The 14,012-nt window shown below is 35.3% G+C and overlaps 1 protein-coding gene across 2 annotated transcripts in view; it reads left to right on the plus strand.

Moving 5' to 3' along the window:
- The window catches only part of EED (embryonic ectoderm development), a 37,863-nt gene that overhangs the window by 19,875 nt on the left and 3,976 nt on the right, over positions 1-14,012 (plus strand). Inside the window, exons 7-10 of one of the 2 annotated variants that reach the window (XM_004455247.5) lie at positions 1,498-1,589; positions 4,074-4,207; positions 6,627-6,732; positions 7,870-7,944. In XM_004455247.5, coding sequence (XP_004455304.1) covers positions 1,498-1,589; positions 4,074-4,207; positions 6,627-6,732; positions 7,870-7,944 — 407 coding nt within the window. The remainder of the gene's footprint in view (positions 1-1,497; positions 1,590-4,073; positions 4,208-6,626; positions 6,733-7,869; positions 7,945-14,012) is intronic. The other variant, XM_004455248.5, reaches the window with a different exon arrangement.

Consider the following 14,012-nt stretch of genomic DNA (forward strand, 5'->3'; position numbering starts at 1 on the left):
AGAAAGTTTCATAACAGTACATTTTAGGCAGAAAAATCTCAGTCTAAATTAGCATCTCCAAAACAAGTATCGGGGAAGGGGACCATGAAAAGTATTGTCATTCTTTAATTTTAAGTGGCGTGTCTTTAAAAGTGTTTTAAGTGGTTTTATCAGTCATCTACCAAATTACCTTCACTCTGTCCGATTATGTAATAAGATAATGCATCTGAAAATTATATTTCCTTTATAAAACATTCCTTAAAATGCTGAGTTCTCCAGTGCAAATTCTTCGAAATATTTCTCAAACTTCTGAAGCATTGAATTGCTCTTTGTGCCTGTGTTGGCTCTGTAAGTTTACTCTGGTTCAGACAAGCCTCTCAGTCATTTCTGAGCTCTCGGAAATGATTTTTAAGTTGTTTTTACTTCTACTGTCTCTTCTTGAATGCCCTGTTCTTTATTCCGTTCTACTTCTTTATTATTTTAATAAAATCTATTCTTAGGCTTTTCAAATTTATACTCCCCTATTAGAGGTGGTGGTAGAAATCACCACCTCTAATCTTAAATATATTTTCTCTTCCCTTGATAGCAGTAGCTAGCTTACAGATTCCTCTGCAGGTTACATAGGTCATAACACCTCACTTGTTCCAAGTATCACCACTTCTTAATCCTGCTCTGTCCTTATTGCGTGTCAAAGCAACTGTGGCCACAGGTTCTGAATAGACATTTCTCCAGAGAAGATTCTTTGGCCAATAAATATAAACTAAGGTAATGTTTTATACTGATGCATGCTCCAACATGTACGAATCTTGTAAACAAATGCTAAGTGAAAGAGCCAGACACAAAAGAAGACCACATATTGTGTAATCCCACTTAGAGGAAATGTCCAGAATAGCCAACTCTATAGACTGAAGGCTGATTAGTGGTTGCCAGAGGCTAGGAAGGTTGGGAGGGCCAGGGAAATGGGCGGGTGATGAAAATGTTCTAAAGTCAATTGTGATGGTTGCACAATTCTGTGACTATTCTAAAAAACCATTGAATTATATCTTTTGTGTTGCCTGTATGTTAATATTCACGTATGGATGTTGTCATATTTCAGGCAATGAATGTCATTTCTTATGTTTATTATTATTGCTGTGTATTATTTTGTTACTAATGTTTAATGGAATATTAAATTGCTCTAACACTTTTTAAAGGAGGATTATATAAAATGTATGTAGTTTTCAGTCATATTTTGGGCTTGCTGTAGAAATCTTATAAATCTACTCCATCCCCTTGAGTTTGTTAATGTGAGTGGGCGGAGGAATAATGTACAAAAAATCTTAGTATGTCAGATCCCTAAGTGTTTATTCTTAAGCATGTATTCATCAGATTGCAATATTAAAGAAAATTATTTGAGGTAAATAAGCCTAAAATATTTCTAAGATCACATAAATAATTCTTATTTGATCTTCATGCCTTATTCTACGTGTGATATGAATATTTGAAAAATGCTATCTTAATTTTTGTGTGTTTATATAGATCATGCTTTACGATTATGGAATATCCAAACAGACACTCTGGTGGCAATATTTGGAGGTGTAGAAGGGCACAGAGATGAAGTTCTGAGTGCTGTAAGTTGAAAGCTACAGGGCCGTGACCGTCGTGTTGACATAGCTGTGAACAATCCTCAAGGAACTCTGCTTATATAAAAAAGCATGTGGTTTGTTTTATGTAGCTTGGCAGCCAGTCATATCATTTATTTGTGATATACCAGTTTTTTTTTGTTTTTTAATTACTTGTGCTTTTTTACCAGCTCCTGGAAAGAATACAGTGAACTTGGAACTTTCCTTTATTTAAAATCAAGTTAACTTTTGTTTTTTGCTGTTTTCTTCTTTTATTAAAGAAAAACGTTGGGAAACGGACTTGGCCCAGTGGTTAGGGCGTCCGTCTACCACATGGGAGGTCCGCGGTTCAAACCCCGGGCTTCCCTGACCCGTTTGGAGCTGGCCCATGCGCAGTGCTGATGCACTCAAGGAGTGCCGTGCTACACAGGGGTGTCCCCAGTGTAGGGGAGCCCCACGCGCAAGGAGTGCGCCCCGTAAGGAGAGCCGCCCAGCGCTAAAGAAAGTGCAGCCTGCCCAGGAATGGCGCTGCCCACACTTCCAGTACCGCTGACAACAACAGAAGCGGACAAAGAAACAAGACGCAGGAAATAGACACCGAGAACAGACAACCGGGGGGGGGGGGGGGGGGGGGGGCGGCGTGCGAGGAGGGGAATTAAATAAATAAATAAATCTTTTAAAAAAAAGAAAACCGTTAAACTTGGTAGCCATTATAAAAACTTTTTCATTAAGTACTTTATTGTACTCACACTGAGTTGTTTCCAGCCCTTCTATTTGGGTGGCATTGTGCTATAACAATTTTGATTATTTTAAAAGTTAATCAAATGTTATCTTTATAATCATAATCTATTGATCTAATATAGTTATATGATACAAGTGTTTTTAGTCAGGTTTCAGGTTTTTATATTACTATTTTAGTTGCACTTATGTCTTACAGTTTATTTTTTAGTTGTAGAGCTCTTCAGTTCTGTTTTATTAAGCTATGTAAAAGGACACCATATTTGGAAGCATTACATCATTTTAATGGGAGATACTGAATATTCATTTAGTTTGGGCTTGTATGCCTTTGTGAGAATTACATATGTCTTAGGGGTACTATTGTCAATTTGCAAAAAGTATCAAAGTTGCTGCAGCACTCTCTGTGGCTTTATGTGCACAAAAGCCAAGTTTACATCCCTTATCAAGAGCTCTTAATTAAAGGTCCTAGCGCTAAGGGAATTTGGTTGATGTTGACAGCCCTTAGTTTGGTTAAAAAAACTGTTAACCTAAAGCTTCTCTCGGCTTTGTTAAAACTGTGTCTGTGATTAATTGGAAAGGTCAGATTAACACAAAATGTCTAGGTTAGTAAGGGAAATATCCTTCTTAAATAGAACTCTCCTGTTCTTTCTTAAAATGAGAGCAGGAGGCAGCAACAAAGGAGTTCACTGCTAGAGCAACTGATGAGTGAGATTTTCATTTACCCATTTTGATTATGTGCCTTGTGCTAATAAATAGCTGTCACTCAGCAACAGCTTTATGATGCTTTTGAAGATTTTGCATCTTGGACCAAGAGAAATTAAAATCCCATTTTTGGAACTACGAGTTTTGATGGAATCTTTGATATATTTATTAAGGATGTGGTATTTTAACATCTCTGGATCTGTTTCTTTACCTGTGGAAAAAAGTGGTTATAATAAATGATCTCTAAGGTTCCCATTAAACATCAGTAAAACATTAAATAATTAAAATGTGATTTCCTTTATTATATGTTTTTTTCTTCATGTTAAAAACTCAAATCACTATAACTTCTTTGGAGTGTTTGACTTAGAAGTACAGATGAAGTAAAAATTTCAGCTTTTGAGGATTCATTGCAATTGCACATACAGATGTTGGTTTATTTCTTGATTAGGGTTGTACAAGGGAGAGTTGAAAGTTATATTGATCATTTGCTAGTATTTTTAAGATGTTTAGTAGGAAATCAAATTGAAGGTACTTTTGATTAAAGAAGGCAGTTTTTATTGTAAGGGAATTTATTCAGTGGCTTCTCACATTTTAGTGAAAAATTAACTATTTGAACCGTAACCTCGAAATGTACTGTTGTACTTTTGTAAAGTTAGTAACAGTTGTAAAGTCAGCATATGCAACAATATAACTTTTCAGGTTCTTGTGCCTTAGAGTAATTATTTTTACTTCATTCTACTGTCAAAATCAAGCAAAGGAAAATTTAAAGATAATTGATAAAACTAAATTCAAGTAATTTACATCCTTGCTTATATACGCAGATTGTGTTGAGCCTGGATACAAAGCAGTCAAAACTTTAAACCATGAAAGTAGTAAACTGCCTGTGACTTTTATGCTAAATAGATGAAACTCAAAATAGAGTTAGTATTGTGTTTGGGTAGAAATACAATTCTGACTATATTGTACATCAGGTGAAAAGTTGATAAATATTGTAATTTGGGACTGTAATTTATATATGAATTTAAACCTTGTTTTGTTTTGTTTTTCATGTAGGATTATGATCTTTTGGGTGAAAAAATAATGTCCTGTGGTATGGATCACTCTCTTAAACTTTGGAGGATCAATTCAAAGAGAATGATAAATGCAATTAAGGAATCTTACGATTATAACCCAAATAAAACTAACAGGTAACAGTTTTGAAATTTAAAACAACTTGTCATCTTATACTGTTGAATAGATGGATTTCACTTTTTGCCCAAATTGTTAAATAAGCCCCCAAAGTGTAGGTAAAGAGTCCCTCGTTCAGAAACATTGGGTTATAAATTACAAATCATAAAAAAAGCGGAAGCCCTTTATTTTTAATTTAACATATTTGGCTTGGCTTTTAAACCCCTTTTTTAAATTATGGTTTCATCTTAAATTTAATAGCATATTTCACTCAGATTTGCTTGGCCTTTTAAGTTATAAATAATAAAGTTTCAAATCACCTTAATTTATTGTGGAATAGAGCTAATAAAGGGCACTTCAGTATATATTCTGTTAGCATTACCTGTCAATACATTCAGTATAAATGATCATACTTTAAACTTAATTCAAGACGAAAAAAAAACATGTATTTTTAAAATGAGGTTCCGCGCTTTAATTCATGAGGGTATGTTTCCCTCTACATGATGTTCATTTCATTAACAAACATGGATGGTGGGATGGGGAATTTTATAATTTTTTATATATATATATTTTTTAAGCCCAACCAGAATCTGTTTTTAATGTTTACTGTTTTTGTTAGCACAAATAAATTAATCACTCTGTGAAAATGATTAGCAGAATGATACCAGGGAGTACCTGAAGCCATACAAAGCCGAAGGAAAAAAAAAAAAGATATGCTTAAGAGTATATGACAAGGGGCATACCACTACACATCTGTGACCAGTTGCTTTGAACAGCAAAAGGTTGTCCTTTAAAGAGGTTTGTGCATGTGAATTTTGCTGATTAAAAGAGGGGGGAGAAAATGATGCAAACCCCCGAGGGTACATGTAAAACTGCAGTGGTATTAGCCCTTGTTAAGAACAGATTTACTTTAGGCATAATGATTATTTTGCTAATTTAGGCCCATTTGATTGAATACACAAATCTGAGCACCATCAGATTTCTTATATACTGATGTGGCTATTTTCTCACATTATCTGGAGGTGGGTAATTTTTTATATTTTTGAAGTGGTTCTGTTCTTAATGCTTTATAATTATCTTTTCAGAATGTTATCAAGTTACCATTAACATTTTCACTATAAATAGCTTATGCCTATGTATGTTAACTCTGCAGTTTTGTTTTAACAAAGAGTTTATTTTCTGGTTTATAAAGTCAAATTATTAGTAGATTGTAAATATTTCGGTATCCTAGGACTCATCAGACCTAAGTGGCCCCTAAGAATTACTGCAGCTTTGCAATTTCTGTTTTAAAACACTGGAGGCATGCGGCTCATCTCGAGGACACCTGCAGTCCATGTTGAGGATACTCTTGTTCCTAATAAACGCTTAAAAAAAACACTAAAAGTCAGCACAATATTAAATATGTTTTGGATTCTTTCTAGAGCTCTGGAATAAATATAAATTATGTTTCACATCTTACAAAAAGTAACATTGTGCTGTGGTTGGTTTTCTCCTTGAGGTTTAACCATAAGATTATAGTATGTACCTGTCTTAAGAAGCAATTAACATATTTGTAACATTATTAAAATTTATATCAGATCATTAAATAACATTTCAATATTTAAGAAACAAAAGATCCCAGGATTTTGAATTGGAAGTATTAGTTGGGCTGATTCAGCCTAACTTTTTTTTACGAATGAGGGGAAAGGTAAAGAAAGGGTGTATGAGTTGCCCAGGACACATAAAATTCATGACCTATTGTACTTCTACAGTTACAGCAATATAACAAATGAATCACTATTAGAGGAGTTAGGTTTACTGTTAATTAACCCTAGAATTGGTGGCAGTTTGTTAATGGTCTTCCCACAAATACTTTTGGAAAGAATGCACTACATTTTAGGCTCCTAAATGCAGTAATTATTTGGAAAAGTTCTAACCTAAAAATGTCCTGCTGGTTATTTTCAGAAATATTGCTCTAGGCAGGACTTTCTCATCTAACCTCATCTTCAGCAGACCTTGGGAATCATGTCTCTTGTTGTTCCTGGAAAGATGACTTTCTTTTGAAATATTGTAGATACGTAGACTTTCGTAGACTATTAATGGTTAATGTTAAAGGTTTCAGTAGATACGTTTAGTAGTATTTTCTGTGAGAAACTCACTACTGCAGTCAGGTGTCTCATGATTGATTAGGATAACCAGAATTGAAGTGATTAATTTTAGACTATATATAGTAACAGGCAAGAAGTTACAGTTTTTATAAATGAAAAGTCATAGGACAAGAATAAAATTGAATTTGAGAACTGAAAATGGAAAAAAATATAGAAACAAATTTGGAATGAGACTTGACCTCAAAAATAGATAAGAAGGTATTCAGGAACATGAAATTAAGTTGTCTGTTTCAGTTTTATAAATGTAAAAATGCAAATTTTTAAAGTTTTGACATTTTCATTCTTCCTTCAGGCCATTTATTTCTCAGAAAATTCACTTTCCTGACTTTTCTACCAGAGACATACATAGGAATTATGTTGATTGTGTGCGATGGTTAGGCGATTTGATACTATCCAAGGTATGGTAACTGCTATTAAGCGTGTGTTGTGTGTGTGAGTCTGTGTGCTGGAACTTTGCAGGTGGTTTTATGCAGCCAGTTAGCACATGGGATTTTTTTAAGTCTCATGATATTTTGATACATTTGGAAACTTGTTTTAGGTAGGAAATATTCCTTATGCTCTAATAAGATTAAAACTGTAGCTTTTAAGGTGATACTGTTTTCTGATATTTAATGTTGTTGCAAAATAACCCAGTAAGGCGCTTTTTTTTTTTTTTTTTTTTTTGTAAGTTTGTATGTATTTTGATAAAATTTTATTTATAAAAATAGGTGGCTGGAGTTGACTTTTAGCCTGTAGTTTGCCAACCCCTGCTCTGGCATGTTGGTGAAAATAAATATACTTTTGCTGATACTTTAGAGAAGTGATTGGTGGTGTCATCTGAAAATTTAATAGTGTCAAATTTGGGGAAAATAACTATCCATTTTCTTTCCTCGATGTGGATTTCAGGGCATTTCCTGTTTTCTTGGGTAGAGCCTGAATTTTTGTTTTCCCCTTGGCCTTTTGTAGGTATATATTTTTTCTTTATTTTTTTTTTTTTAACTTTAGATTCTTGAAATAATTATAGATTTATAGTAAGTTTCAAAATTAGTTCAGAGAGGCCCTGTGCTCTTCATCCAGTTTTCCCTCAGTGGTTATATCTTATATAACTGTAACAGTTTCAAATCCAGGAAATTGGCATTGGTGCAATATGTTTGTGTAGTTCTATCATTTTATCACGTGACTTTTGTCATTTCAAAAATGTTAAATAAATGGAGACTAGAGTATGAGATCTTTTGAGATTGGCTATTTTCACTCAGCATAATGCCCTTGTGATCCATCTAAGTTGTTGCTTGTATCAGTAGTTCTTTTTTATTGCTGAGTAGTATTGCTTGGTATGGATGTACCATAGTTTCTTTACCCATCCATCTATTATAGTATATTTTGGTTGTTTCCAGGTTTGGGCTATTATAAATAAGGCTGCTATAACCAATTGTGTACAGGTTTTTTTGTGTGGACATAAGTTTTCATTTCTCTGGGATAAATGCCTAGGAGGGCAATTGCTGGGTCAATGGTTACCTTTGTTTAGTTTTTTAAGAGACTGCCAAAATATTTTCCAGAGTGGCCGTGCCATTTTACATTACCACAAGAAATGTAGGAGAGATCCAGTTTCTCGGAAGCTTCGCCGGCATTTGGTATTGTCACAATTTTTTATTTTAGCTGTTCTGATAGGTGTGTAGTGATATCTCATCATGGTCTTAATTGCATTTCCCTGATGGCTAGTCATGTTGAACATCTTTTTATGTGGTTATTTGACATTCATATATCTTTTTGGTGATGTCTCTTCATTTCTTTTGCTCATTTTCTAATTAGATTGGGATTTTTTTGTTGTTTTCTTTTTAATTGAGTTTTGAGAATGAATATATTCTAAAAATGATTTCTATGTCAGATATGTGATTTGCAAATATTGTCTTTGATCTATAGTTGTATTTTCATCCTCTTAACAGGGTCTTTTGCGGAGTAAAAGTTGTACATTTTAATGAAGTTCAATTTATTGACTTTAAAAAAAATTTTTTTTCTTTTATGTATAATATTTTTGGTGTCGTGTCTAAGAACTCTTCACCAAGCTCTAGATCCTGAAGATTATTATCTTGGTTTTCTTCAAAAAGTTTTATAGTGTTAAGTTTTATTACATTTAAAATGTATGGTGCATTTTGAGTTGATTTTTGTATGAGGTGTTGGTTGAAGTTCTTTTTTTCTTTTTTTTTTTTTTTTTTGCCTATAGGCATCCAGTTGTACCAGCAACATTTGTTCAAAAACTATCCTTAATCTAAATTGCCTTTGCGCTTTTGTCAAAAATTATTTGGCCAAATTTGTGGGAGGCTCTTTCTGGTTTATCTATTCTTTTCCAATAATCTACAACATCCATTCCTCCGCGAGTACTGCAAAGTACCTAAGTCTTAAAATCCAGTAAGAGTGCTTTTCTCACTTTATACCACTTTTTCAAATTTTTTTTTAGCTCTTCTAGTTTCTTTGCCTTTCTATATAAATTTTAAAATCTTGTCTATATAAAGAATTCTGTTGGGATTTTAATTGGAATTGTGTTACTTTACATAACAATTTGGGGTAGAATTAACATCTTCACTATATGGAATTTCTAACCCATGGGCATAGTATGTCTCTCCATTTAGATCTCTTGATTTCTTTCATCAGCATTATATAGTTTTCAGCATTTAGTCCTACAAATGTTTTGTTGGAGTTACACCACAGTAATATTTTCTTTTGAGCATTTTTAACCGGTGTTTTTAAAATTTCCTTTTTCACATATTCATTGCTAATATAAAGAAATAGGATTGATTTTTAGCAGGTTGATCTTGAATCCTGGGATCTGGCTGAACTGTTTATTAATTTTGGGGAGTTTTTGTTGGTTTTGCTAGATTCCTTGAGATTTTCTATGTAGACCATTGTGTCACTTGCAAGTAGGGATAGTTTTTATTTTTCCTTTTGAGCTGCTTGCTCTTTATTTCCTTTTCTTGTTGTTTTGTGCTAGTGAAACTCTAGTACTACGTTGAATTGCATTGGTGAGCAGACATCCTTCAAGTGTCCCCAGTATTAATGGGAAAAGCTTAATATATTCATCATTAAGTATATTATATTTGCTGTGTGTTTTTTGAGATGTTCTCCATCAAGTTGAGGACCATCCTCTCCATTGCTAGTTTCCTGACAGTTTTTCTTATGAACAGGTACTGAATTTTGTCTTAATTCTTTGTCTGCAACAATTGATCGGATCTTGTGATTGTTCTTTCTTCAACTATTAGTACATTGGGTTACATCAATTAACCTAGCCTTTCATTCTTTTCAGTGTTGCTGAATACTATTTGCTAATATTTTTGCTAAGGATTTTTACATCTCTTATATGAGGAATACTGGTGTGGATTTTTCTTTTTTGGTACGGGTTTTGTCTGGTTTTATATCAGGGTAATATGGACTGCATAAAATGAGTTAGAAAGTGTTCCATCTGTTTTCTGGAAGAGATTGTAGAGTATTGGTGTTGATTCTTCTTTAAATGGTTGGTTGAAGGTAGAATTTTTCAATGAAACCATGTGGGCCTGGAAATTTGGGGGGAGGAGTTTTAAATTTCAGATTGAATTTCCTTTTTATTTATAGGCTATTCAGATTAACTTTTGTATTGGGTGAGTGATATAAGGTCAAATTTATGTATAGAGAGTTTGTAGTGTATTCCTTTATTATTTTGATAACTTCATAGTCTGGTGATATCTATGCTTCGTTTTTAAAATTGGTAACTTCTCTTTTTAAGGTGAGTTTAAACTGTTGGGATTTTTCTTCTTTTCTAATAAGATCTTCATTGATGGTGTTGAATTCTTCTATCCTTGTTGACTTTCTGTCTACTGGTATCAATTATTGAGAGAAGGATGTTGGGCTATTCAGCTGTAATTACAGATGTCTCTTTTCTTTGCAGTTATAGCTCATGTTTTACAGCTCTGTTATTTGGTATATACCTTGAAAATGATGTGTCTTGTTGGCTTTACCCTTCTATCTGATCCTGACAATTTGCTCTGAAATTTCCTTTATCATTATTAATATAGCCATTCCTGCTTTTGTTTGCATGATCTTTCCATTTTTGTACTTTCCATCTATTTATATCATTATATTAGAAGTGAATTTCTTGTAGATGACATATAAACTGGGTTATATGTATTTTTTCCACTCTGCTTTTTAGGAGGTGTATTTAGACCATTTATATTGAAGTTTGAACTTACCAATAACTACATTAAGACTGCCATTTTATTTTACTGTTTTCTTTCACTCTGTTATTCATTCTTCTTGTTTTCCTGCCTTGGGGTTACTTGAACATTTTTTTAATTCCATTTTGATTTATTTATATTTTTTAGTGTATTTCTGGGTAGCTTTTTTGGTGCTTGCTCTAGGTATTATGTATACATAATTTATCACAATACTGGTATGACTTTTACCAGTTCAAGTTACTTTACCCTTCCCCATTCATAATATAATTAACTATTTCCTTTATATTTGTGAACCATATCAGTGTTAATTTTTGCTTCAGCCATCATAATTTAGAAGGAGAATAATGTATTAATACGTTTTGCTTTTTTCGTTTTTCTTTCCTGATGTTCCAAGATTCATTTTTTTAGGTACTGGGGAACACATGCTCAGCCACTGAGCTACAACCATTCCCCCAAGATTCCTTGTTGTATCATTTCCTTTCTGTTTATTTTAGCCATTATTTTAGGGTAGGTCTGCTGATGACATCATCTTAGTTTTTAATCATCTGAAATGTCCTGATTTCTCTTTCATTTCTGAAGGATATTTTTACTGAATATAGGATTCTGGGTTGACAGTTCTTTTCTTTCAACACTTGAAAAATGTATCACTTCCTTCTATCCCCCATGGGTTTCTGACAAGAAATCTGCAGTCATTAGAATTCTTTACTATAGGTAAGTTGTTTTTCTGTCTTGCAGCTTTCAAGATTTTTTTCCTTTGTCTTTCATTTTCAAAAGTTGGACTATGATGTGTCTTGATATGGATATCTTTGGGTTGATCTTGTTTGGGGTTTGCTCACCTTCCTGAATCTGTAAGTTGATGTCTTTTAGGACATAATATTTCCCAAATTTGGGGGTGTTAGCCATTTCAAATTCTTTTTCAGCCCTGCCCTCTCCCTCTTCTCCTTTTGGGACTGTGACACACATTATATCTTTTGTTTGGTCCTAAGACTGTGTATGTGTGTACATGTCCATACCCCTGCCTATATCCCTTCCTCTACCCCAGGTTCTCTCTTGTTCAGATTAAGTCATTTCTTTTTAAAATTTACTGATTCTTTGTTCTCATCTCTTCTGCTCTTGAGTTCATCTATTGAAATTTTATTTTAGAAAATTTTTTTAGTCCTCTAAAATTTTCATTTGGTTCTTCATACTTCTGATTTTTTTGCTGAGACTTTTTTTGTGTTTTAAGCGCGTTTGTTAATTGTTCATTGAAGCATTTTTATGATGGCTGCATTAAATCCTTGTCAGTTCCAGCATCTGTCTTCTCATTGTTGGCATTTTGATCATCTTTTCTTGTTAACGTTGAGATTTTCCTAATTTTGGGTGGTTTTTTTTAAACACCTGGATATTTTAGGTGTTATGTTGTATTATGAGACTGAATCTTATTTAAAGCATCTCCTAGAACAGGCTTCCTCTGTAGCTGGGGAAGGAAAGTACTGACCTGTCATCACCTAGGGGGCGGGGGCAAATTTAGGTTCTTCGCTCAGCCTGGGTCAGTCCCTCCTTACTCTAGGTGGAAGTTCAGGCTCCCCAGCAGGTCTCAGCTGCAGGCCTCCTCAGCTGGAGAGGCTTAGTGCCTCCTCACTGCTCCCCAAGTGTTCTGTCCTGGCCCTGGTGGGAGGTGGGAGCCTCTTACTGTCGGTGGTTGTGGAAGTCCAGTGTCTCTGCTAGGCCTCTGATACCATTGCTGCCAGAGAGAATGAGGGTAGCCTTGTTACCATGGGAAGGGGCGTTAGGGTAGGCACTGGAGGTGTTAGTGTCTCCAGAGGGGCCACAGTTTTTTCTGGACTAATGTTTGTTGCCTGAAAGTTTTCTGTCTTGCTAGGCTGCTACTTTCTTGGTCCTTTGGCGAGAGAAAGCAGCCTTTCATTGATGCTGCACGCCCACTAGCACTCCTGGGTTGCCAGCTTCTCTAGCGTCCAGGGTAGGATCAGGACACGTAAGGCAAAAGAAAACCAGGGAGCTCACCACTGTATTCTTGAGGCCCCAAGACCCAACTGGTCTGCCTCCTCGCAGCTTTCAGCAGCATCTTACGTTTACCTAATCCCCAGACCTGTTAATGGCACAGATAGGGAAAAGGAGGTTTACTCCATCTTCCAGGGGGTGGAAATAAAAACCAGCTAGCTTTTAAAAAATCTCTGCTCTTAATAGGACTTAATCAGACCATGGGAAGGGATTTCTGAATTTTGGATGGGAGACTAGGTAAGATCTTTGGTCTCAAATCTGGCTTTGCCCCAGAATCACAGGGAGAACATGGTGAAAATAAATTCCTAGGCCTCACCCCTGGTAATTTTTAAAAGCTCTCTAGGTGGTTTCGAAGTGCAGCCATCTACTAGCTTGGACAAATTCTTTTTGCCACTTCAGTAGACTCTACTAATTAAGGGTCCTTTTCCATTGTAGTCAGTAAGAAGAACTTGAGTTGTTCTACAGTCAGTCTGTATCCATCTTCCTCTAAGAGATTCTGCTTCAGTAGGATCAGGGCTAAAATGAGTCTTTTGAAAAAACTCCAGGACTCTTAGTTAAGAACAATCAGGGCAGGTGATCTGTAAGTTCCTTAGCAGTAAAGAACATGTGTAACAGATATAAAGCTTTGTGATTTTTATAAAGTCTAAAAATGGTAGAGAAATATACCATTTTGAGATGTGCCATCCCCTCAAACTGTTTAGAACCTGCAGGACTGGCACACGCAACCCTGCAGGCTGTGTCCTGTAAACCCAGAGGGCACTTCACCCAGACCAGGGCTTCTCAGCTGGCATTGGGCTAGATGATCTTCCTTGTGGGAGACCGTCCTGTGCTTTGTAGACTGTCAAGCAGCTTCCCTGGCCTCTACCCACTAGAGGCCAGAGATGTTGCCAGTTGTCCCTAGTGGGTAGACTTGCCCTGCCTTCCCTCTTCTTCTGAGAACCACTGACTTAGAAGGTAATGTGAGTGCTGCCCACTGTTGTTCTTCCATTGTATTCTTTACCACTCGCTGCTAACTAGAAGTTCATGCAGAGATTTCATGCTAAAGGATGGGGAGGCAGGGCTAACTTCTCACCCTATTTCCATCCAGTCCCCTTTCTAGTGCCTTGGCAGTGAACCAAGGCACTTTTATTGTCTTCTATTGCCTTATCTGTAATCCGATCTCTAAGCCCCTTTCTATGAATTCTTTAACTTTCCTAAGATATCTGTTGGGCATCTGCCATGTTGCAGGCACTGGGGATGAAGGAGGAGGAGCAGTTAGCCAGGTAGAGGGAACCATGCATGGTTAGAGGTAGAATGGGCAGGGCGGTATGGCATGATGAGATTAGTGTTCAGAGGACAGGTTATGAATGGCCATACATTCTAAGCTAAATGCTTGTAATGTTATGTTTAATGTATAAAATACTTCAAGTCTCTAGGTACCAAAACATCGAGTTGAATTTGGTTTGCTCTAGAAGACAAATTGTGGCTTCTAAAATCAATATCTCTGACAGTATAAT

Source organism: Dasypus novemcinctus, chromosome 10, assembly GCF_030445035.2.
Source record: "Dasypus novemcinctus isolate mDasNov1 chromosome 10, mDasNov1.1.hap2, whole genome shotgun sequence".
NCBI classification, from domain to species: Eukaryota; Metazoa; Chordata; class Mammalia; order Cingulata; family Dasypodidae; genus Dasypus; species Dasypus novemcinctus.